At 38.9% G+C, this 26,450-nt stretch overlaps 3 protein-coding genes across 5 annotated transcripts in view; 1 reads left to right on the top strand and 2 right to left on the bottom strand.

Annotated features, from left to right (window-relative positions):
- LOC127976795 (mitochondrial basic amino acids transporter-like) overlaps positions 1-26,450 on the top strand; it is a 289,596-nt gene that overhangs the window by 241,419 nt on the left and 21,727 nt on the right. The window lies entirely within an intron of this gene.
- LOC127976793 (WD repeat-containing protein 25) lies at positions 2,293-9,567 on the bottom strand. The gene is made up of 7 exons (XM_052581466.1): positions 9,007-9,567; positions 8,122-8,607; positions 7,266-7,413; positions 5,698-5,828; positions 5,460-5,630; positions 4,246-4,386; positions 2,293-3,718 (listed from the first exon to the last, which is right to left on the bottom strand). Exons 2-7 carry the CDS (start codon positions 8,578-8,580, stop codon positions 3,497-3,499), a joined length of 1,272 nt encoding a protein of 423 aa, XP_052437426.1. The 5' UTR covers positions 8,581-8,607; positions 9,007-9,567; the 3' UTR covers positions 2,293-3,496.
- On the bottom strand, positions 11,164-15,301 carry LOC127976794 (leukocyte elastase inhibitor). Of its 2 annotated transcripts, none has more exons than XM_052581467.1 (7): positions 15,150-15,301; positions 14,320-14,508; positions 13,624-13,767; positions 13,363-13,480; positions 13,145-13,266; positions 11,900-12,070; positions 11,164-11,757 (listed from the first exon to the last, which is right to left on the bottom strand). In XM_052581467.1, exons 2-7 carry the CDS (start codon positions 14,494-14,496, stop codon positions 11,359-11,361), a joined length of 1,131 nt encoding a protein of 376 aa, XP_052437427.1. In that variant the 5' UTR covers positions 14,497-14,508; positions 15,150-15,301; the 3' UTR covers positions 11,164-11,358. The 2 variants fall into 2 exon arrangements, with proteins under 2 accessions (XP_052437427.1, XP_052437428.1); XM_052581468.1 differs by having other exon boundaries at positions 11,900-12,067.

Raw genomic sequence — 26,450 nt, 5'->3', positions numbered from 1 at the left:
TCACGTCTTCAGCCTCAGTTTCCTGTTGAATTATGGTTATTTTTCTGAGATTTGTTCTTGTTTTAAGCATAAACCTTTATCATAAAACAAGACTTCTAGTCATATCTGTTAATTTGCATTTTGCGTTTGCAAATAAATGTATCTAGATTTAAAAATGTTAAGATATTTGTATTGGAAAAGAGGAGAGAAAGAAGAGGAAGAACATCAGCGTCTGCAGTGCACTTGTTCTTTTAGGAGAAGCTTTTATATTGACTTCATGAAAAACATCTGATGAGCATCATGACTCTTTTCAGTGTTGTATTCATGAGTGAATCTTAGAGTTTTCTGTGTTTACAGTAATTCTGTGACGTAAACCGATTTGATGCAATGATTGAGAAAGCAGGTGGTGTGTGTGTGTGTGTGTTGTGGTGATACTGAATGAAGGATGAGCTGAAGTGTGTGTGTGTGTGTGTGTGTCTGTTTCTTATTCTGGTCCTGCGATGGGGCAACACGACCCTCTCACACACACACACACACACACTAACAACGTTTCTGTGAATTGTGGGGAGTTCTATTACTTCTATACTGACCAGACAGTATTTTGTCTCCCCTAACCCTAACCCTTACAGAAAACCTGTTTGCATTCTTACACTTTCTGGTAAATTTTTATCTTTGCCATCATTTTGGTGGCATTTGGTCACACACTCTCTCTCCTCTCTCTCTCTCACACACACACACACTACTTCTACTGAAACTAGTTGAAAGCATTTCTACAAAAGGCAGCAATATTGTTATTTACCGTAAGTCAATTCAGTTTAATGCCATTGTCGAGTTTGCTAAATATAAACTCAAGGCAGATGAATGTGTTTGACTTCATCATCATCTTCCTCATCTCTCCTGCAGGATTCAGACAGATTAGTTCCACACAATATTCCACTCACCATCCTGAAATGACTGATGAATGTTTGATGTTACATTGATGCAATTAGCAGATGCTTTTATCCAAAGTTACTGAGTTCAGAAGTGTGTCCCTGTGAGCTCCTTCATCAGCGGGACACACCGAAGATGAGCTCGGAGTACAAATAGACTGTGAATGAGAATTACTACTTTAAACTTACAAATCAAAAGAGGGTTAAAGAGTGGAAATGAAGGAGAGAGCCTGGTCTGTGGAGAAATCCCAGAATAAACTGCGTGGAAACTTTCATCAAGCCATGTAAATCATTGTGCTTCAGTTTAGAGAAAATATACCAATGACACTAACCCTAGCATAAAGACAGAGCGATAATAAACTGCTGGAGATGAATGTGATGATGAGATGAGTCTTCATCCTATTAGCAGATATTTGTTCTTGTTTTAATCAGATGAATTTCTATCAGTAAATGTATCTGGATTTGTGAATGTTTATTTCGACTGCAGCTCAGAACCCAATCTGTCTGATGATGCTGTCGGCTGTTTCAGTGTTTTCCCTGAATGTGTCCTCATTAGTCCCAGACGAGACCCCAGAGACACGCATCAGTGTTCAGAAGTGTTTCATCCGCAGCAGAAGAATCACAGCGTCTCACATACAGCCCAGCAGTAGATGCACAGAGCCTCACGACGGGGCATTCATCCACATCCAGCTCTTTCTACACTGAGAGACCAGATCTAGATTCATCCGAAACACAGTCAGCCTGCAGAAACACACCGACCGGACGCTCTTCAAACACACTTCAGCATCTGACACTTCCAGCATTACTGCTCTCAGTTTCTGGAGTAATTGGCTCACAGGGGATTTGAGACCAGAGCAGAAACACACACACACACACACACACACACACACACACACAGAGGTTAAACTCCAATGTTAAACTCATTAAACACTCATACTCGGGTGAAACATCAGTGCAGGTCACATGACCGTGATTGACAGATGTTGCTATGGAAACAGCATCATATGAGTGTAGAGAGAGGATTAAGCACCAATCACAGTCTGTCACTGCTTCAGTCCTGCGCTGATCTCTGATGAACGACACACACTCTGTCTCTGTAGAGACACACACAGTGCACTGATGGTTTTTAAAGCATCTTAATTAAGCTTGAACTGTAGACATCTTCTAATACTGGTTGAGGTGTTGGATTCTGGTTTCTATTAAAGCTCCTTCACAGAATAAATGCTGCAGTACATCTGTCATGTGTGTGTCTGATAGTTTCTGTTAATTATATCCAATCAGAAACAAGGTCTGTGAAGATAGAAATACTGTCTAATTAAATCCATTAATCATATGCAAATACTCCACACGGTTTGTTCAATGAATGTGAGCTGAAACAAACTCGTCTGATTAACACATTTCAGACTGAACTTTATTAGTTTTCACAATTACATTTCCAAAGCAGCTTTGCAGAAAAACTCCATGTTATTGTTTAGTATATCTGAAAGGTATGGTTAACCCCAAAATGTTTAATTCTATCATCAATTACTCACAGAATACAAACATAATCAGAGTTCATCATCGGCCGCATTCAGCTCAAATGAAACAAGAAAAGACATTCGTCTGCTGATGTGTAATATTGATCGATCGAGAGTGGAATATTGAATGATCATTTACCAGAGCGCGCACACACACACACACACACAGACGCACACACACACACACACGCACACACACAGATGCACACACACACACACACAGACGCGTACACACACACACACACGCACACACAGGTTTCTTTTTCAGAGGGAAACTCATCCTAAAAATATCACAACCTTAAAGAGAGTCGGAGGCGCAGCGAATCCTTTCCGTTTTCATTCTGCAGTCGCAGGTTTAAGATCCATCAGTTTCTCTTTCTGCCGGAGGTCAGTCAGGATTAATTTGAATATAAACTCTCTCTGCTCCGTTTGATGAAGGCAGAGAGAAATGCGCTGGTTTTATTGCTGACAGAGTCTGTTTAAAGACATGCTCCATGTACAGTTAATCACAGAGAGAACAGAGCGCTCTTCTGCTGGACTCCAGAGCAGGACGAGGTCAGGTGAAGGTCATCATACACTCCACAGTATGTGCCATTCACATCCATCACAATAAAGCATTGTTTCATGAGCAAACGCTAGTTTCTTCGGGGAACGCAACACACAGCAGTAAATCTTTTGCTTTTGACAATGCTTTGTAAGTGTGTGACGTATGTCTGTTTTTGTTTTTATGTTTCTCTTTTATACTTTCTGGACAGCACTTTGGTTCCACTTGTGGTGTTGAAAGTGCTTTATAAATAAAGTTGAGGTGAGTAAATCATTATATTAGAATGATTTCTAAGAAACATTAAAAATCTTACATAGAAGAATTATCTATTTTATTAGGGAAACACACACACACACACACACACACACACACACACAAGAATAAAAGTAAACAAACAAGAAACCATGTAACATTCAGAGGATTTTAAGTTTAACATCATACAATGATTTGATTTGATTACCCATAATCCTCACTGAGGAGAAGCTTCAAATGGAATGGAGTTTGGTGTCCATGGTAACACTGATCAATCAGCTCCAGATCTTGATCTCTCCCGTCCAATCACACGTGGCTGTGAGGCCGGGCATTATGGGATGCATCGCGGCACAGACGCAGGCGTGTTGGTGAGCGTGAAGCGTGCTCAGGGGACGTGAGCTCTGGAAGTCATAGAAGTGCACAGAACCTGTAGAACTACCAGAGACCAGAACACTGCCGTCTGCAGAGAACCCACAATGCACTGCAAAACCCTCCACCTGCAAACCACAACAACACGATTATTAAATCAGTCAAGCTTCTCTGGAGCTGCAGCTGGAGTAAAAGCGGTCATGACATGGATGTTTTAATTATTTTAACATGTTCCTAGAGACTTACTTATAATGTTAAAGTATAAACATTATAAATTACATAAAAATGATCATCAATCCTCATTCTGACCCTCTGTCTAAACGGAGCTGTTTTAAGGGGCGTGTCCTTTAAGGCTCGTCGATGATCAGTTATGATTGGCTAACGTCACTCAACAGGAAACAGCATCAACACCGGCTTTCACATGTTTTGAGTGTTTTTACAACATGATCAAAAATAAAACCATACTTTCCAGACAGCGTAATGATCCAGATCCAAACGAGCCGTTTCTGGAGCTTGATTTAAGAAATGCTTTGTTTATAAATAGGAGGATGTTTTAAGCTATGAATCCTGCAGGACACAAAGAGCTCTTGAGAGCCAAAAGAAGACTTCTCATGTCATGACTCTGTTATATGTCAGTGTAACTCCATCATGTGACCTTGTGTCCTTCGAAGCGGCGTCTCTTGTTGATCCTGTAGGGTCTCTGTGCGGAGAACAGAGCGATGTATCCACCGTTAGTCTGAGCCACGAAACTGCTCTCCAGCGGGTGACACCCCAGACACGGACAGGTGAAGCGCTCCTACAGCACACACACACGCACGCGCACACACATTACAGCACACACACAACACACATTATAAATGTATTCATAAAGTATATTGTAATGCATTATATAGTGCAGTGCAAGGCATGGCTAATTCATTAAAACTACTTTTATAATGCATTATATTTTAAGGCTTTAAGCGAAGTGTAACATTAAAAAAAAAAAGCAGCATTATGTAAACAAACTAGTATTCAAAGTGTTAAAATCGTGTCCAGCAGTCCAGTCCTTTCTGAAGCGAGACGCTTCTGACGCTGTCTGTTGTTCAAGAGTGTCTTGACACACGGAATGTGAAGCTGAAACCCATGTCTTGCATACGTCTGTGTGTAGTGGTTCTTGAAGCACTGGCTCCAGCTGCAGTCCACTCTTTGTGAATCTCCCCCACATTTCTGAATGGGTTTTGTTTCACAATCCTCTCCAGGGTGAGGTTATCCCTATTGTTTGTACACTCTTTTCTACCACATCTTTTCCTTCCCTTCTCCTCTCTATTAATGTGCTTGGACACAGAGCTCTGTGAACAGCCAGCCTCTTTTGCAATGACCTTGTGTGTCTTGCCCTCTTTGTGCAAGGTGTCAATGGTTGTCTTTTGTATGACTGTCAGGTCAGCAGTCTTCCCCATGATTGTGTAGCAGGGGCGGCGTTAGGGGTGGGCTAAGGGGGCTGGAGCCCCGAATGTTTTTATTACCAACATGATAAAGTCCTTTGACCAGTATATGTTTGTAGAGTAAGAGTAAGTGCACTGCTTAATGTTTGCTTCTTATCCCTGTTCTACCAGGACGAGTGTAGCCTGTCAGGCTTGATTGGAAAAGAAAAGAAAACTGAGACAGAGACAAAAAAAAAGTGAGATAGACACAACATCAGCATACGTGTCAGGATACAAGGGATAAAGTTTAAATAAAATGTTTTTAATTTGTTTTTTGTTTTTATTGTTTTGTATATTTCAAATTAGTAATTGAGTTTTCAGCCCTTCTGACAGCTCTAATGTGAAGGTCTCCTTTGGTTAAGGGTGACTCTAGGAGTGTTTGAGGCGTCTCGAGCAGCTCGTGTCTTACGTGGAAGATCTGGTTGGAGAGTCTGGCGGTCGTCTCAAAGTCCCAGGCGATCAGCGTCCGGTCAGCAGAGTCTCGGCTGACCGCATCAGTGCTGCTGATGAACTCTCTCCCGCCGCTCAGGAACAAGACGTCCAGCGTCTGCTGAACCGCCGCCTTATACACCCGCAGCATCTGGACACACAGAACCGCTGAGACACGGAGCGCAGAGGATCATGGGAAGGCTCTGAATCAGACTGACCTTACAGCAGCGAGCGTCCCAGGCTCTGACCTCTGGACTGAAGCCTCCGCACAGAAACACCTCAGGGTCAGACGGACGCGGGGCCACACAGCACACCTTAAATCCATTCTCCATCCATGAGATCGTCTGACCTGAGGAACATTGGTCAATCAATCAATCAATCAATCAATCAATCAATCAGTGTCATGAGTTTATCGCAGCGCCTGTGAGAACTATAAGCAGCATCAGTGTCACAGACGGATATTTGGAGAAATACACAACAATACACTGTATGAGTCACAATTATACATTTCTCTTTTATGACAAAAATCATTAGGATATTAAGTAAAGATCATGTTCATGAAGATATTTAGTAAATCTCCTACTGTAAATATATCAGAACTTAATGTTTGATTAGTAATATGCATTGCTAAGAACTTCATCTGAACAACTTTAAAGATGATTTTCTCAATATTTAGATTTTTTTGCTCCCTCAGATTCCAGATTTTCAGATAGTTGACCCTTACGACTGGTTTTGTGCTCCGGGTCAGAAATGATTCACATCAAGTGATTTATATTCTCCTGAAGCTCCATTAAACCCATGATTCAAAGATTTTTGTCATGTGTTTTTGGTTATTAAATCACATTTTCATCACAAGAAAGACAGATGTTCAATAAAGATTGCATGCATTATTAATAATCAGAATAAACTATTGATCTGCTGATTAATAAATGATGTTTATCCAGTTTTATAACTCTTGTTCCACCCAAAAGAAGAAAAGGGCTCTTTTGCACAGCGTTTAATGAAGGTACATTGTAGAGCTGTTTAAGAGCGAGTAAAGAAGGAATAAATCAAAAGAGAAAACAATGTACCAATATTTTTATTATCTAGAGACCAGACGATGAGTTTAATTAACAACAGTGAAACTACTTCCTATAGACTTCCATTTCATTAAGCAGTATTCTGTGTTTTTGTTGTTTTTGTCTCATGCAAAATCTAAAGATTCATAAATCAAGATATATTTACTGGAAGAGTATGAAAAATTAAGTTATGTTTTCTGTGAAATGAATAACTTGACTTGCCTTTTAATGAAGTTGTTCATACATTAACAGATATTTGTTTAATTTTCTGTGACGATTCCTTCAGATGTACGTTTATGTGTTTGAGATGGACACGATGGGTGAATATCTTCAATAGCTGATAATTAACACCAAATGATGATGAACCAATGGATGCATGTTAATTGGAGGATTTGCATATGATCATGTGATCGCAGAGGAGCAGGACTCATTATTAGTTTCTCTCTGAACGATGAGAATGTGTCTCGTCAAACACAAGCTGATCTTAGAATCCTCCTCCTGCATAATTAATACGCTTCCTCAGTGTTTTTAATTAAGAAGTGTAATTAGCACAGCGCTGACGGCTGATAAGAAACGTGTGTCATGAGCAGATAAAGTGCACAGAAACACAATGAATCAACAGAAGAAGATCTGATTCAGTTCCTCGTGTGAGTTTCTCTGAATCAGTCGTCTGTGTCGGGATACGATCCACTCTCAGCTCGTATTCTCAAGAGTGAAGGTGAACTGACCGGTCTCCACATCAGTGACCGCTGCGCTGCCGTCGAACGAGCCTGAGAGGAGGCGTCGCCCACAGGACAGCCAACAGGCATCTCGCACGGAGCCCCGGTGGGCGGAGTAAGTCTGTAAGCACCGCCCCTCGCCAACACCATCCCACACCTGAAACACAGACACTCAGGTGAAGCTCTTATCTGATATCCCACACACACACACACACACACACATCTGATAGCGGCCGCTCCCTGAGTGTACATGAGAAACACCTTCACCAAACACACACATGTTCCTGAGGATCACGTCTCTCACACTCGAGCCATTCATTCGTTCAGTAAAACACATTCAGTCTTTCTGCACAGTAATCTAATCGGCTCATTCATTCTCATGCAGGTCCTTGACAGCAGCACCGTGATGTTCTTTCATCCGTCACTGCACGCTGATTTATATTCATTAGTGCGGTTTAGGTTAATCATCACTACTAGTTCTCACACTAATTAAACCTCCAGCACTCGGTGTTCAAGTTATATCTGATTCTGTAATGTGTGATAGAACTGAAAAAATAATAATAATATAGGCATGGTTTAACTGTGCATTGGTTACTGATTGGATGTTGAGATGTGGGCGTGGCTCTCACATGAGTGTGAGGGGCGGAGTTTAAAAACACTGACTGACTGGAGAAGACTGACCAATCACTGAAAAGATCCAGTTATTTTAATAAATGAGTTAAAATTAAATATTTGATCTTATTTTAATCAAAACTCATTATACATGGTTAATCATCATACATGTACAATATTTGTTCAGAGATGAGCCACCTGTACAGGTAACAGCTGGTCAGGTTAGGGTTAGTTTAGGTTAGGTTAGTCTCACCTTGAAGGTTCTGTCCATGGATGCGGACAGCAGCAGATGACTGAGATGATCCACTGGACTCCACTGCAGTGTGTTCACTGGACCCTGATGGGCCTCGATGCGGCTCTGCATGCGTCTGGGCAGCTGGACCTGACCCTGCCTTCGGCCCAGAAACGGCCGGACCCTCTCGGACACCTGAGACAGCAGCAGAGACCCAGAAGATCCAGACGGAGACGCTTCTTCAGTCTGAACCGCTGCGGTCTCCAGTCTCTGTCTCTTAGGAACATACGGCCTCAGCGCAGAACCCTGCAGGACTCTCTTCACGGAGCCGGAGGAACCACACTGTGCTGCTGACACACGTGATGAAGATGATGATAATGATGATGAAGAGGAGCTGATGATGAGGCCTTCATCACGATAAAGCTGAGCATCCTGATCTGTCTCACTGTCAGAGTCCTCATAATCCACCAGTGAAGCCATGTGAAGCTCACAAACACACACTACAAGCTGGATTACATCACAACACAAACAACAACATATTACAAAAACAACCCTTAAAAAAAACAAGAATAACAAACGTCAAACTCAGAGTTCAGCTGTTAAACAGGGAGAATATTACACATATTTGTCTGATATAGATATATATATATATGAAGAGTTTATTTGATTTTATTTTGATGTTAGTGTATTTTTTTGTCTAATCAAAATAACCAAATTAATGCACAATGAAAAAACATAATTTTTGAATATTGTTACAACAGAGCTATCTCTGACTATTCTATTAAACATGTGAATCTACGATTTCTACAGTAAATAAAACCCAAATGTATCTGGAGTTTATTGTCATTTATATTACCATAATTAAAAATAAAGCATCATAATAAACGAAATGATCCATAAACTCACATTAAACGAGGTATAACTGATATAACATCATCTTTCCTGTCAAAGTTCGTAGTAAATACTGATCCGTCACGTCCATATCATAACATAAGTCTTCACATATTAGTTTAAACTCGTTTTTATGACTATTTGTTCTTGTTTACGTGATTAATATTCGCATCTGTAGCGCGGTGTTTGATTTGAAACATCAGACAGCGAACACCGGAAGCGCGAATCTGTGAGGAACTTCCGCACAAAATAAAAGTCTCGTTTTAATCCGTGTCGGTGAGCAAGTTACAGACAAACTAAAACATTTTAAAACATTTCAATAAATGTTTAAAAAGCTTCAAATAGACAAAAAAAACAGTTATATAAAAGGAGAGTTCTTCTACAGTGAGCAGAAAAATCGAATGATTATGTAACATAATTAAAATAAATTAATATAGTAATAATATTTAAATAGTAATTTTTTCAATTCAGTTCAATTCAAGTTTATTTGTATAGCACTTTTTACGATACAAATCATTGCAACGCAACTTTACAGAAAATTAAGTTTCTACAATATTTAGTAGTAATTATAATGTGATTGCATAATAAGTATCAATATTAGTTAGTTCTGTTGTTGATTCAGGGTCAGCATCATCTGGGGTCCTCTGAGGGTCAGCATCATCTCTTCTCAGGTGTTCTGGATCCAGACTGGAGCTTGTGTAAATCCTAGTTACCACGGGATGAAGATCCAGCAGAAACAGAGAAACACATACAGACATCATTAGCATAGCTGCTGATCCAACAAAGTAAAATTAGTTTAACCCAAGCTAATGAATAAGAATGCACCTTTGATCAGATGCAACTACACTCACAATTTAAGAGATGCATTATTCAAATGCTTGGCGAAAGAGATGTGTTTTTAATCTAGATTTAAACAGAGAGAGTGTGTCTGAATCCCGAACATTATCAGGAAGGCTATTCCAGAGTTTGGGAGCCAAATGTGAGAAAGCTCTACCTCCTTTAGTGGACTTTGCTATACTAGGATCTACCAAAAGTTCAGCGTTTTGTGACCTTAGGGCACCCTGTTAATAATAGCTGAACTCTGAGTTTGACAGCTTGTTAATTAGATGATTCTTTTGTAGTAATTATTCATGTTTAAAATGTTTTTGTAATATGTTGTTGTTTGTGATCTGATGAAATCCACCTTGTAGTGTGTGTTTGTGGTTTTTGTTTGTGGTCTCTGGCTAAATATTCTTATTAGAAATAGAACTGCCTCATGTTTTAACTGTGCATAGCTGAATAATTAGGCCTACTACGCAGCTGTATTTTAATGTTGGTCAGCCAAATATTTTCTGAGCTGGTGCTTGGTGCCAATGAAGTTTGAGCACCTGTCGAACATGCTTAATAAAGAAAGGTGCGTTTCCTGATGACAGCCAGATCAACCAATCATGATCAAAGCAATAAAATAAAACAACCAATAAGAATTGTTTCAGCATGATAACACAGCAAAGTGATTGTTGTTAATGATGATAATATTTAACATGTACCTTCAGATTTTAGAATAGGTATCATGACAAAAATATTGTAAAATGCTATTAAAATAATAATAATCTTAAATAATTTCATATTAATAATTTAAAAGGCAGAAATGTATTTTGTATGCTGTTGGAGACATTGATTTGTTGATTCAACATACAGATCATATATATATATAAATCGTTTGTTGATTTACAATTGTTTTTGTTAACCTTTTTCAACCATTTAGCACTAAACATGTTTCAACGTTAAAACAACAACAGACCTTATCTCAACCATATTTCATCGCTGAAGGTTGGTCATGTGCGGCTGGGACGAATGTGACCTTCGGAGGAAGCTGCATCATAAATGAGACGCAGCAGAAGGGTTATGTTGAGCTTTATGAACCTGATTTAAACCAAGTTGGATTTGTCTGACTTTGTCAACTCTAAACGTACTAACTCTCCCTAATAATTAATTATTAATTACTCCCTCTTCAAGTTATAAACTGAATTTATACTTTGAACTGAGCATAATTAAATTGAGTTCATCCAGTCATCATTCACTCCTCACGTTATGCTCATGATTCAGTTCAAATCATTCAAACATGAGTTCATTTCCACCTGTTCACTGACACTTTATACAATAAGTTAAGTTAAAGAAAAAATAGGACACAGGTTTCTGCCCAATTTTCCTTTATTTATAGTGATTTGGTTGTGCTCGAACATTTTGAGCATGTAAAACTTAAATTCCAAGCAAATCAATTTTAAATGAAGATGCATGCAGTATAATCACCGTGTGCTGTTTTTAATATGACAGATCACACTGTTGTAGAACCTGCTCTGCTCTGTGGTTCAGATTCTAGATTACAGGTTATGGAGAGATGAAGCGACCCCAGAACACGATGCTCTTGGTGGAGTTGTGGCGGATGAAGAAAAGGAAGGGGGGTTTTACAGTAATAGACGTTGAGATTTTACTACAACGTGGCTGGATAATTCCACCACCACCTGCTTGTGCATCTGTGCCTTCCTCGTCCACCTCAATACCAGACTTATGCACCACTTTGGACATCTTCAGCTCTTCAGATGACATGTTAGGTAAGTCACACTGATCACTAAAGAGCTCAGTTATTCCCAGAGCCTGCAGGTCTTCATTCAGGCCATAACTCTCCTGCAGTTTAAACTTGGGCATTTCAACATTCACATCTGTGAGAATCATATTGTCCGGCTCAGTCCACTCCATAATCTTCTCATAAGTGATCGAGTCGACCAACTACGAGGAAGAAGAGAAAAATAGCAGAGATTTTTCAGTTGTTTCCCATTTCATGTAATACCAAACCTAGACAACAATCCAAATTGTATTATTTGGTCCTAATAATGCAGTTCCAAGTGAAGTATGTGACTGACTGTTTTACCTTTGGTAGGTCTTCACTGTTGTTTGGGAGTATAATGATCATGCTCAGATGATGATTCTCATAAGGGATCTCCAGAATCTGAGCTTCAGCGGGAAGCTTTTTATTTTGGTTGTGTGGGATAGTTCCCAGGGGAAGCTTATCCGTCTTAACCATCATAACCATCATATCCTTCTTTAAACACAGACAGATTGGACATTAGTGATGCTGTGAAGCACACTTAAGCACAGTTCAACTACATGTTTAAGTATACGAAGTATACGAAGTACACAAATTTTAGTTCATGAAAGTTTAAAGTGTACTCCCAGTAGTTTTATACTGCAAGTATGCTTGTAAGTTTTCTATAAATGAGCTTAACACCATACTGTTTATATATTTTTGCACTTTACTACTATTTTTTTAATTGTCATCAAGCACCAGCATTTGTGATAATTTTCACAAATGTTTATGGCCCCCAGAACATTTTGACATATGAACGTGAATATGCAATATATCAAAGAATAAATATATAACTTTACAGGGATAGTTCACCCAAAAATGAAAATTAACCCTTGATTTACTCATCCTCATGCCATCCTAGGTGTGTATGACTTTCTTCTTTCAGACAAGTAATAACATTTATGTTTTCATGGTGAGAATTTATTTATTTATAAAAATTTTGGGGTTAAATTATATCTATAAATAAATTATATCCATAGTTAAAACTTTATAGAGTATCTGTTTTTTCCTGACCCGATGAGCATTTTTCTGTCCGATGTTCATGTCTTAACTCTGCAAATTATACTATTACATTAGTATTGCTTCCTTCTCATGGACATTTAATATTTTTTGACCTTTCAGTCTAAGTTAAAAAAAAATATATTTTTTTATCTGTAAAAGAAAACCTGCGTAATAATTATGCACACCTGAATATTACCGCCTTCATGAACAATTAGAAATATCACTTAGGCTATAAATGATTAAATGTAAAATAAATAGTAGTTATTAATGTGATTGATGTGGAATTGGTACAATGTTCTCGGAAAAACCCCCATAAAAGATCCAAAAATTAACTTGCATAATAATTATGAACTCACTGTACAGATTTCATTCTCTCATATGTCAGCATGTCCAGAATGACAATAAACGGATGGAAATGAAATGAGTAAGGAGTGCTGTTTGCCACAATAACAAGCTGAAAACTGCACATAGATGTAGATCACGCAGCAATTTTTAGCAGACAAAGCTGAATTGTCTTGACAAAGTTACCTTGTTGGGGGCCATAGTTTTGAAGCCGGTGGCCCATTTCTTCTCGAAGTACACTGCGCTGATAAGAGCAAGTCTTGTGTCCTTAGACACATCTTCTGGATCCAACAAATCCATCAGCTGACCTAAAAACAGCAATCAGAAGAGTGATAAATCATGAGAAAGTGGTCTAATTGACTAGAGTCTTATAGTTGAAAACAAGTACACTTTAATTGATTTACCGTAAGTCTTATCCTTCACCCAGCTGTTGATCTTTTCTCTCGCAGCTGCAGGATTCTTCTTGAAGTCCACCGTCCTGAAACTGGCAAAACACCACTCCTCACACATATCTAGGAAATCCTAACATGGTCAGCAGAAAGAGAGGGAACATGGGTTACAGTAACATCAGTTCTCTGACCCAGACATCTCAGTGATGTGCATTACTTTACTGCCATTCTCAGGAAGTAATTTAACAGTTTGTTGTGCTTTCTCAACCAACTCACTTCTTTAAAATTGACCGTCTGTTCTCCGTACAAGCGATTAACCAGCTGCAGGCTTCTCTTGTTGTCATACTTGTACTCTCCTTCTTTGTAGAGCTCCTCATACAGATAGTGGTACATAATTCTCATATTTTCAAAGTGGAGGGCCTTAAGAGAAACACAACAGGATATTGATTAATATTGAGAGAAATGTGTTCAGAGAATTAGAGACAGTGTGGGGGGGGGGTGCTTGGAATGTTAAAATAGAATCACAGCAATCAGTTGAACATTAATGTGTCGGCATTGTGTTTCACAATCACCATAAAATAAAAAAAATCCACCCACTCCTGTTTTATATTCCCAGTAAATGATAAACAGTGTCTCAAAATGAGTTGTCTATAAACTGTGACATAATGTAAGGACTGATGTAATCTGCCCTGTGAGATCGTCCCATCATCTCCTCATCAGTGGAAACACAAACTGTGTCAGCTGCAAACAATCTAAATCTTCTAGGCCATTTCATCAGTATGTGAACAATGTTATAAAAATGCAGTGAAGAAAACATGTTTTTTGTAAATAGCCCCATGATGGTTTTTCCTTTTTTGTGCTAGAGTATCTGTATAAAGTATCTTGTAGAAAAGGCCACTTTAAAGCATGGATAAACATGAGATGACAGTTTATATAGAGTTTATATAGAACTATTAGGAGGTTTAAGCACACCTTAGATAGCTGATCAGCAGTTTCACCCTTGGCTCCCAGGACGACCAGGCCCAACGCAGAGGAGATGCTCAGGGGTGAGAAAAACACATTTTTCTTAGGGTCCTTACAGAGCTGTTTTAACAGGTCAATGGAGAACTTGGAGTTTGCCAAAATCACTGGTTCGATGACTGGGTCCATTTCGTTAAGAGTCTAGAATGAAGGGAATTCAATTTGAACATCATGTTAGTCCAGCACAGAAAAGAGTCTAATGACCACATCAGAGAGCAAAGTACGTACTGTTGAAGCTATAAACAGAGAATGTTAATGTGGTCTCCTAATATATCAGAAGTCAAATGTAGAGTTTTAAAAAAAATATAAAATCAAAACAACAGAACATCCCAAATTTAGCTAAAGTTTGCTGGGCCGTCATGTTTGCGTTCAATTGCTTGATACATGTTTTTAGCAATGTACAAAAATCTCACCGGATTGTTACATTGTTACAAAATAATTATTCAAATGAATGAGGTGAACCTGAAATGAATATTTCCTACTGATACAGTGAAACAGAATATATATATATAACTACTGTCTTAATTCAAATGTTTTTGTAAAACCATTTTGGACTGTACATGTATATCGTACATGTTCCTGTGGCTCAGTGGTAAAGCATTGTGTTAGCAGCGCAAGGTTGTGGGTTCGGTTCCCAGTGAGCACACACATGTTATGTAAAAAATATTAAACCTGAATGCACTGTAAGCTGCTTTGGATAAAAGCATCTGATAAATGCAGATAACTCAAATGTTATTACAACTAATGTTTAGTACAAATTTACAAGCTCCTGAAATACTTACTGAGAGAGAAGTGATGATCTCTTCTTGATATGAGGTGCGTCTTCACAAGTGACACAAGTGTCTGTCTTGTTCTCTCACTGCTTCCAGTAGTGGATATATATACAGTATTCTCTCTCACACACAAACACACACAAACAGCCAAAGCAACATCTTGTGAAATCCAAATTTTCGGTAAATTACAATTTTTTCAAAAATGATTATGAAATTTCCTGTAAATACCTGAAATACTGTTGTAACAATACAGCACTCTTTCCAGATTACTAGAAAGATCAACTTAATCTGGACTGGACTCAGAAACAAGATTCCAGATACATCAAATATATAAAAAGCTTTTATTGATTAAAAAAGAAAGCAATATTAATCTGCAGATTGGTTGTCAAATGTTCCTCACTGATGGATTCACACGGATAAAAAGGTCTACATTTAACCATGAGAAACTCTAGGTTAGCTGAGCAGTGTCTCCCAACAATGACAGTGTTCGTACACCTTGCTGGAGTCATCTGCTGTCCTATCTGCCCTGAATAACAGACTATTGGAAAAGTGAACATCGGGTGTATGATGTTTAGGCTAAACTGTTCAGTATGAACTGACCTGAGAAAAATACAGCAAAATTGCAAATTGGCTACCATACTTGGCAAATGTCACGACTTTCGCTTTATTTCTGCTGGAGGTCCTGGACATCTTGTTTAGATACATGGAATTATTAAAAAATCTGTAAGCGACTGACTCTGTAAGAAACCATATAATCGGCCATATTTGGATCTTCCAACCATACAATGACCCAAACACAAACCTCATGTGTCACTGAGCACAAAACCAAGCTTCTGCTATAACCATTCCAGTCCTCTGACCTGAACCCTATAGAAAGTGAGAGGAGTGAACTGAAGAGAAGTCAAGTCACCTTTATTTATTTAGCGCTTTAAACAAAATACATTGCGTCAAAGCAACTGAACAACATTCATTTGGAAAACAGTGTGTCAATAATGCAAAATGATAGTTAAAGGCAGTTCATCATTGAATTCAGTGATGTCATCTCTATTCATTTAAATAGTGTCATTTATTTGCAATCAAGTCAATGATATCGCTGTAGATGAAGTGACCCCAACTAAGCAAGCCAGAGGAGACAGCGGCAAGGAACCGAAACTCCATCGGTGACAGAATGGAGAAAAAAACCTTGGGAGAAACCAGACTCAGTTGGGGTCAGTTCTCCTCTGACCAGACGAAACCAGTAGTTCAATTCCAGACTGCAGCAAAGTCAGATTGTGCAGAAGAATCATCTGTTTCCTGTGGTCTTGTCCTGGTGCTCCTCTGAGACAAGGTCTTTACAGGGGATCTGTATCTGGGCTCTAGTTGTCCTGGTCTCCGCTGTCTTTCAGGGATGTAGAGGTCCTTTCTAGGTGCTGATCCACCATCTGGTCTGGATACGTACTGGATCCGGGTGACTGCAGTGACCCTCTGATCTGGACACAGACTGGATCTGGTGGCCACGGTGACCTCGGAATAAGAGAGAAACAGACTAATATTAGCGTAGATGCCATTCTTCTAATGATGTAGCAAGTACATCGGGTGTTATGTGAAGTGTTTCCGGTTCCGGTTTACCTAATTAATGCAGCCTAAAAATTAGGGATGCACGATATTGGATTTTGGCCGATATTCGATATGCCGATATTTTCAAAATAATTTTGGCCGATGCCGATACCGATATCGATATATATACAAATATATACTGATATATTTAAACTTTAATTTTACTGAAGAGAAATCCATGTATCTCTTCTGTACTGATTCTACCATAAATGTATTATTTTACAAATGTAGACAGACATTCACATCTGAAAAACAGGTCAATTATTTCACTTGGAGAATATCGGTTTGGCTCATCGGCAGAAATATTCATATCGGCCGATACCGATAATGGTCATTTTAAGCTTTTATCGGCCGATACCGATATTGTGCCGATATTATCGTGCATCCCTACTAAAAATCCTTTAACAGATTTGGATATTAAAAGCATATTAGTATGTTATGTGTATGCCAGGTTAAAGAGATGGGTCTTTAATCTAGATTTAAACTGCAAGAGTGTGTCTGCCTCCCGAACAATGTTAGGTAGCTTATTCCAGAGTTTAGGCGCCAAATAGGAAAAGGATCATCTTCAATGGATTGTTCTAACAATGTTTTTAGCGGGTATTTTTATTTTTGTTCCCAGAACGTTCTCTCAAAGATAGGATAACGTTCTCTAAAAACATTCTAAAAATGTTTAATAATAACATTATTAGAACATTATCCCCTAACATTCTAATTAAGATTTAAGCATATGTTTAGATGTTGGATGTTGATGTCTGTTTAAAAGTAATAGTTTGGTTTGATGTCACCATAATGGTGGTAAGTGTTGGCTTTAGTTGTGCAATTTGACACTTACTTGTCAGTGATGTTCTTTAGCTGCTGTAATCTTTATTATAGCAAAAACAGCAAGAGAACATGTGGTTAGACAACTCCGGTTGCTTGCTATTGATTAATACAACACATATGCAGTCTGGTTGCCTGTTTTCTCCCAATATAATGTATAGTGCATATTATTTGTTAAAACAGCCTACTGGCTCAAGCGCCTGAGACCCAGCTGAATTTAAAGCAGATTATTTAAAGCATTTAAAAAAAATAATGTATTCTGGGTACATCATGCAAAACTCATCTGTGGCACCCAGAATGCATTGCGGCATTAAGCTTGTCACCATTGTTGAAATTCATTCACTAATTTTTGAGGTCTCTGTGTGTCTAAGCAGTCTCTAGTTCATTAACAATTTAATTTAAAAAGAACAGACAAAATATGATATGAATTTGTAGAATCTCATGCATTGCATCTGCTCTATTCTCTAATATTAAGTTAATAGCATAGATTCAACTCCAGATAAAACCAGTTGATCAGATCACTACGTGAAAAAAGTTTTAATATCTGCAAGTAACCAACATCACCTGACGACTGTTTTCTCGCATGTTTTTGCTATAACAAGTATATTTATAGCGGTTAAATGAACAGATACACTGAAAAAGAGTCATACTGCCTAAGTACTGATAACCATAATGGTGACGTCAAACTAAACTATTACTTTCAATAAACCATCAACACTTATGTTAATCTCAATAAGAACTTTTTTACACTTATGACAGAAATAAATCTTGTTTATAATAAGTGCAGTTGGTAATACTGTTTTTGGAGTTACTTACACTAGAGTTTGACACAAAACAGAGCTTGGGTTTTCACTTTTAACCAACATTTGGACTTCTGAGCAATGTAAGTTTACATCTAGTGTGATGGGAAGCTTTATTAGAATGTTAGAGAATAATGTTGTAACAATGCTATCAATAGACATTTTTAGAATGTTTTTCGAGAATGTTATCCTAACTTTTAGCAGAACATTCTGGGAACTAAAATAAAACTAGCCGATGAAAATGTTCCTAGAACATTAAACATTTCTAGGTGGGAAAGCACTGCAGTTTATCTTTGGGTGCGATGGATGAAACTGAAGTGTTAAATAATGTAGAATCTACATTTGTTATTGTATTTCTGATTTTATCTATTTTATCAGTGAATAAATTCATAAACTCATTATTATTAAACGTTGATGGAATATTAGAATCAGGTGGCGTCTGGTAATTTGTTAATTTAGCCACTGTGTAAGAATGTTGGATTGTTTTGATTATATTCCATTTTAATACATAAATATAACTTTTATCTTAAACCCTGAATGCATTTTTAGAGTAGTTTTTTTCAGAGTGGCATACACAAAAGTAATAACTGTAGCACAGAGAGTCAAAAGGTATTAATTGTTAGATAGTGTCGAGTCTGTTGATTCTTTAGGAATAAGGTTTCCAATTCACAATATTCACAATCATCTATCACTCTGTAACTGTGATAATGAACCAGGTAATTTAAAAATTGACTATAACTGACTACAAATTAAAAATGTATATACTACGAATATAAAATCTCGTTGTAGAGAGGATCCAGAGGAACTGCAGCAAAGAAGTCAAAAGACAAAAGAGGAAAAAGAAACGTTGAGTAAAACAGTAGAGCATGTCAGCTGATGGAAGAGCAGGAGATTGTTTTTAGGATAAGAAGGATAATTAAACTGATGTGAAAACCAGAGGATAATAATAAAAATATGAGAATGCTGAAAGAAATGAATGAGTTGGTAAACTTTAATTTGGAGTTGCAATCTCTTGCAGATGATATGAAATCTTTGAAATTACAAATGTCTGTTAAAAATCCAAACATTTAAAACCCTACACAGATAAAAACCTTAAAAGCCAGTAATGAGAAATATATGCAGTTAGAATTTGCTCAATAGTTAGAAAACTGTCAGGTATGTCAGTTAAAACTGCCACGAATGCCTGCTTTTTGCAAACTGTGCGATGATTGTACAAGGAAATGCATTTTGCAACTAAGTTGCAATTGGAACTTTCTTTCTAAATGCTGTATTGTGATATGTTTTTATCATAAAAGAAATGATGCTATGCAATTTAGAAACAGTTATTTGCTTAGCCTACGCCTTTAAGATGTTGTAACAGTTTAAGATTAAAAATAGAGATAGATTCATTTAAGATTAACTGGACTCTGACGGGAAGAAGTGCTGAAGTCTCTGTTGCATAAGAGCGATATTTTATATGGCCTTTGCTTGTGGGAAACAAAGATGTGAATAAAGGTTTTATGTCAATCAATCACCTTTATTTATATAGTGCTTTAAACAAAATACATTGCGTCAAAGCACTGAACAACATTTATTTGGAAAACAGTGTGTCAATAATGCAAAATGATAGTTAAAGGCAGTTCATCATTGAATTCAGTGATGTCATTTTACATTAGAAAATTATTAGTGAAGTTCCTTTTAATGTGTTCTTCAATTTTGATTTTGTGGTCATATGAAAAAATCATGAAAAGTTACAGCATTTGAAACCAAAGTAGTCTTTTACATTAGTACACTTGTAATTATGGCATTTGAACAAAGATGGCGGCCGGTCAGACAAAAGACAATGCTTTTATTCAATTCAATTCAATTCAGGTTTATTTGTATAGCGCTTCTTACAATACAAATCATTGCAAAGAAACTTTACAGAAAATTATGTTTCTACAATATTTAGTAGTAGCTTATGGTGGTGACTGTCAGTTTGTGCACGTTTGACAGGATTTTTAGAAAAAATGAATACAAGACGTAGTCATCTAGACAATGAACATTATTAACATGATTAATTAATAATTATTTTATGATGCAGTCACACATGTAGCAATATTTTGGGAGCATGATGGGTTGTAGCGTGGTAGAAGGCTAGTTAGGTACGCAGGAGCTAAACCATTTAGGGCCTTATAGGTAAGTAATGATAATTTGTAACTGATACGGAACTTAATAGGTAGCCAGTGCAGAGACTGTAAAATTGGGGTAATATGATCATATTTTCTTGACCTGGTAAGGACTCTAGCTGCTGCATTTTGGACGACCTGTAGCTTGTTTATTGACGAAGCTGAACAACCACCTAGAAGTGCATTACAATAGTCCAGTCTAGAGGTCATGAATGCATGAACTAGCTTTTCTGCATCAGAAACAGATAACATGTTTCGTAGCTTGGCAATGTTTCTAAGATGGAAGAATGCAGTTTTTGTAACATGGGAAATATGATTTTCAAAAGACAAATTGCTGTCTAATATGACACCCAGATTTCTGACTGTAGAGGAAGTAACAGTACATCCGTCTAGTTGCAGATTGTAATCTACAAGATTCTGTGTAGTGTTTTTTGGTCCAATAATTAATATCTCTGTCTTATCTGAATTTAATTGGAGAAAATTATTGGTCATCCAATCTTTTACATTTTTAACACACTCTGTTAGCTTAGATAATTGGGAAGTTTCATCTGGTCTCGTTGAGAAATATAGCTGAGTATCATCAGCATAACAGTGGAAGCTAATTCTGTATTTTCTAATAATATTACCAAGGGGCAACATGTATATTGAAAATAGAAGGGGACCTAGGACGGATCCTTGTAGCACTCCATATTTTACTGAAGATAAATGAGATGACTCCCCATTTAAGTAAACAAAATGGTAGCGATCGGACAGGTAGGATCTAAACCATCTTAGAGCCTGCCCTTGAATACCTGTATAGTTTTGTAATCGATCTATGAGTATGTCATGATTTTATGGTGTCGAACGCAGCACTAAGATCAAGTAAGACTAGAAATGAGATGCAGCCTTGATCTGACGCAAGGAGCAGGTCATTTTTAATTTTAACAAGTGCAGTTTCTGTGCTATGGTGGGGCCTGAAACCTGACTGAAATTCTTCATACAGATCATTTTTAAGCAGGAAGGTGCTCAATCGAGCAGACACAACTTTTCCTTAAATTTTAGACATAAATGAAATTTGAAATAGGCCTATAATTTGCCAGTACACTAGGATCTAGTTTTGGTTTCTTAATAAGAGGCTTGACATTCCATGTTAGACGCTGTAGAATCTATATTCGCTATTGTATTTCTAATGTTATCTATTTTATCAGTGAAGAAATGCATAAAGTTATTACTTTTTAACGTTGGTGGAATATTTGAATCAGGTGGCGTCTGGTAATTTGTTAACTTAGCCACTGTGCTAAATAAAAACCTTTGCTTGTTTTGGTTATTTTCAATGTGTTTGTGTATATGCTCTGCCCTAGCAGTTTTTAGAGCCTGTCTATAGCTGGACATACTGTTTTTCCATGCAATTCTAAAAACTTCCAAGTTAGTTTTTCTCCATTTGCATTCAAGACTACGATTTTCTTTCTTGAGAGAGTGAGTATTACTGTTATACCATGGCACAGTACGTTTTTCTCTAACCTTTTTCAATTTGATGGGGGCAACAGTTTCTAATGTATTAGAGAAAATAGTGCCCATGTTGTCAGTCATTTTGTCTAATTCATGTGTATTTTTGGGTACAATTAGCAGTTGAGATAGATCAGGCAGGTTATTTGCGAATCTTTCTTTGGTGGCTGGAACAATAGTTCTGCCCAGACGGTAACGCTGAGACATATAGTTAATATCAGTTATACGCAGCATGCACGATACAAGGAAATAGTCTGTAATATCATCAAAGCAAAATCTTTAAAAAAGTTGTGATGTTGAATTTTAGAGGATTAATACTAGCTAGTGTAAACAGACCCCTCTGGCAGTGTAAATACGAAGAGTTACCTTTACCACTGAGTGTTAGTCACATCCGGGACATTTGCATGTGTGCAAGCACTGACCCATCTAAAATATTTTTTCACAGACACCATTTTATTTGCTCGCGATGTGGTGCATATGAGGATGCAAAACAGTGAAATAAAGTGTATAATCTTACTCGTAAAATTTAGATTTTTCCTTAAAGGGAGGGTGAAATGCTATTTCATGCATACTGAGTTTTTTACACTATTAAAGAGTTGGATTCCCATGCTAAACATGGACAAAGTTTCAAAAATTAAGTTGTAAGTTTGAAGGAGTATTTTTGTTCCCAAAATACTCCTTCCGGTTTGTCACAAGTTTCTGAAAGTTTTTTTCGAGTATGGCTCTGTGTAACGTTAGATGGAGCGGAATTTCCTTATATGGGTCCTGAGGCACTTCTGCCGGAAGAGCGCGCTCCCGTATAGCAGAGCACTGAGAGCACAACAGACTTCACTGATCAGAGCGAGAGCGTCGCCAAATGTCACAAAAGAAGTGTGTTTTTGGTTGCCAGGGCAAGACAACCCTGCACAGATTACCAAAAGAGAAACAGCATTAAGGGACCAGTGGATGGAGTTTATTTTTACAGAGCATCAACGGAGTTGTGCAAGTGTTTGTGTTTGTTCCGTTCCCTGCATTTCGAAGATGCTTGTTTTACAAACAAGGCCAAGTTTGACGACGGATTTGCATATCGTTTATTTCTTAAGGATGATGCAATCCCAACGAAAAAGGGTCACGATCGTGTGTTGGAACCGCAGGCGGTGAGTAAAACTGCTTCAAATATCTCTGCCTCCTTTTTAGTGCGTCCCCTCCCATGCCGAGACCCGGGTTCGAGCCCCGCTCGGAGCGAGTCGTTGCTGCTGCTGCTCTCGTTCAGTTTCAGCCTCGGGATCTGATTCTGGATCATAAATAAACGGCTGAATCTGACTGTAAGCCATGGTTTGTTTTGGATGATGGTTTTTTTTCCTCACGGTAATGTCACAGCTTCCAAACGCTCTCAACGCAAAAGCCTACTGGGGCTCGTGATTCTTTAGCTCCGCCCACACGTTATGCCTCCAGGCGCTCGTGTTTTTCTCATCTTTCTCTTATGAATATAATAAAACTAAAGACTTTTTGGAGTTATGAAGGATGCAGTACTACTCTATAGGTACTCAAGATTAACAGGATATTGAGTGAAAACGTGCATTTCACCCCCCCCCCTTTAACACCAGTGTAAAGAGTTACAATTTAACACCTTTAAGATAGATTTTAACTCTTGATATTTTAACTCCAGTGTAATGAGTTATCATTACAAAAACTTTCCTGCACAGCAAAAAAGTCAAATTGAACACTCCTGGAATGTATATGTGTCAGGATAGTCACTGGAGGCAGAGGAAAGTGAATTCAACACAGTGTTTATTTCTCTCAAGAATACGTGCACGTTGAGTTGAAGGTGATTTCAGTTGCGGATTCTGTGCAGATCAATCAGTGAGAGGTGGAATGTAGGTGAGTATGTCCATAGACGAGAGATCAATGCCACATAAATCGCAGAATACTAAAGCTTGTCTCTTTCTTTTTACAGGAGAGGCAACTGTCCACCGAGCCTGACGGGAACACAGAAGATACCGGAGATCGTTGGGAGATCAGGTAACTGGATTAGAAATGGATTAAAATTATGCTCATTCAGTCCGATTTACCCCTCAAGTGCTTCAAACATTATGTCTAACATTTTTCAGATGACAAATACTGACTGTGTATCTATGTTCAGGTTTACATACTGTATAATATTGTTCCATGGGGAAAAACTGTTCTGTGTTTCAGTTGAAGTTCTAAGCATGTGAATGCAAATACCCCTTTTTTTGGGTAAAATCTATACAAAATATAATGGAACTGTTCATCATTCCTTATAACTTTTAGGCCTGGTTTCACAAACAGGACTTGGATTAAGCCAGGATTATTTAAGAACACTGAACATTGAAGTAGTTTTTATAAACATGCCTTAGAAAAAAACATTACTGATATGTATCTTAAGACAAAACCATGTCACTGATATATTTATTTGGTTTGTTTATAATACCCAATAGTTGCCAGATGCTGTCGTGTCAGAAATTATTCTTCACATGGTTCTGGAGGAGGGTGATGTTGCTTTATTAAATCTGTCTTTGGTTTGTTCCAAATTCAGAAGTCGTTGTTGGTTTAGATGCAGTGATACGTTTATTTAGCTCTTCCTGTCCTATAGTTGTAAAGTGATGCAGTTTATCTTTGGGTGCGATGGATGAAACGTCTTGGTTACGTATGGTAACCCTCTTTCCCTGAAAAAAGATGCCAGGTCGGTGACTGATGAAAATGGGATATCGCTTCGATAGACCAACCTACTTCGAGTGTAAAGTAAACGAGCCAATGCACACTGGCATGCAATTATTGCATCCAGCAGCCGGCTGATCACAGTGTGAGTATAAGAAGGCAGCAGGTGCAATGCATACCAGGTTTTCGCTAAGGAGCCAAGCCGGAGACCTGGCAGCTCAATGGCGGTACAGCAACCATGGCGACAGGATGTGACATCTAGAGCTGAAACAACTAATCAATTTAATCGATTAAAATCGATTATTAAAATAGTTGTCAACTAATTTAGTCATTGATTAGTTGCTAAATCACTTTTATTTGCCATAAGCGGCTCATTTCGTGCATATTTCAAATCTGCCGTGACCAAAGTGTGGCAGTAATAAGCCACCGGAGGTTTTACTCAGCCAGTACAGCAGGAGAAGTAGCGAATAGCCAATAGCTGGCCTCGTTTTATGTCACGTGCTTCCCGAACAGTTGAGATGTTTTAAACTCGATGCAGTACGGACTGCTTCACTTCCATTATGAGCGCGCATACCGCGCGCCTACTTTGGACAGGTTCCACTTCAAGGCGTAAGCGTGTCTCATCGACAGTGCTATTGCCGAATTGATGGTGTCCACTAGCTCCTGGGGTATGTGACCTAGAACCTCCTCATCCCATCCAGGGACCAGACATGGAATTACCAAATGTCTCGACGTAGTTGCCAAACGGTATCTTGTCTCTGAATCAGTAGATCCATCCTCAGAGAAACCAGCCAAGCAGGGGCTGTCGCGAGGAGCACTAGTTCAGGGAACCAGGTCCGAGTGGGCCAATATGGTGCCACTAGCAAGACTTGCTCCTCATCCTCCTGGACTGTCTGTGCGAGAAGGGTCACTGGGGAAAATGCATATTTGCATAGGCCCCACAGCCAGCTGTGTGCCAGTGTGTCCGTGCCGAGAGTTCCCTCGGGCCGGGAGTAGAACAACTGGCAGGTAGAGATCTCTGGATTAGCAAACAGGTCTACCTGGACAGCTTCAAACCATCTCCAAATCAACTGGACCATCAGGGGTTGGAGTCACCATTCTCCTGGGAGCATTGCTGCAAATCAATCTTGGGGACGGACGAACCCGAAAATGCATTTCTGCATCAACATCTTGAACGCTTGGAGGCTGCTGCAGATGCGGGGCGGGAGTGGATGCAGGGGGCAGGCTGGGGCACTGTGGCCACCAGATGTGTGGAGGCAGCAGCTGCCCACCGGGGGAGGATGTGTCGGATTGCCTCAGTCTGCTTCTGGGCAGCCGAGAACTGCTTGGGAAAGATGAGCAGTGAGTAACGCATCATCTGCATTGGAAGAGTTCCTCAGCGCCAGTGCTCGAAGGATGGACTCCCAGGAATTACAGCTTCTGCGAGCCCCCACTGCGCTGCTCACACCGCCCGTTCCTAGATCGGGCCGTCGCCGGGAGAGAGGTGGCTAGGAGGCTAGCCGAATTATGACAAGGAGAGAGATCAGTTTCGGATTTGTTAATCGAGTTCCGCATCCTGGCGGTGGAGTGTCAATGGAACGAGGAGGCGCAGTGGGACATGTTCCTGCATGGGCTGGCTGACCGCATCCAGAGGGAGATCTACGCCCTGGACCTTCTGATCTCACTCAATGGACTCATTGAGCTGGCACTAAGGGTAGATGCACGACTGACAAGAGTGGAACGGCGTAGCCTACCCAATCCCACACCGAGAGCTCATACGGATGCCAGAGTCAGTAGCAGTGGCCCCTCCTATGATCACGAGCCCA

The sequence above is a fragment of the Carassius gibelio genome, chromosome B17, assembly GCF_023724105.1.
Source record: "Carassius gibelio isolate Cgi1373 ecotype wild population from Czech Republic chromosome B17, carGib1.2-hapl.c, whole genome shotgun sequence".
NCBI classification, from domain to species: Eukaryota; Metazoa; Chordata; class Actinopteri; order Cypriniformes; family Cyprinidae; genus Carassius; species Carassius gibelio.
This window is presented reverse-complemented; position numbering and strand designations above follow the sequence as displayed.

Coding starts and splice junctions, on each gene's coding strand:
- LOC127976793 (XM_052581466.1), bottom strand. CDS start 8,580: ATGGCTTCACTGGTGGATTATGAGGACTCTGACAGTGAGACAGATCAG. Junction 7,414..8,121: donor CCATGGACAGAACCTTCAAG/GTGAGACTAACC, acceptor TCTGTGTTTCAG/GTGTGGGATGGTGTTGGCGA. Junction 5,829..7,265: donor GGTCACTGATGTGGAGACCG/GTCAGTTCACCT, acceptor AATGTTCCTCAG/GTCAGACGATCTCATGGATG.
- LOC127976794 (XM_052581467.1), bottom strand. CDS start 14,496: ATGGACCCAGTCATCGAACCAGTGATTTTGGCAAACTCCAAGTTCTCC. Junction 13,768..14,319: donor CTGCTGATCAGCTATCTAAG/GTGTGCTTAAAC, acceptor GTTTCTCTTAAG/GCCCTCCACTTTGAAAATAT. Junction 12,071..13,144: donor AAACTATGGCCCCCAACAAG/GTAACTTTGTCA, acceptor CTGTGTTTAAAG/AAGGATATGATGGTTATGAT.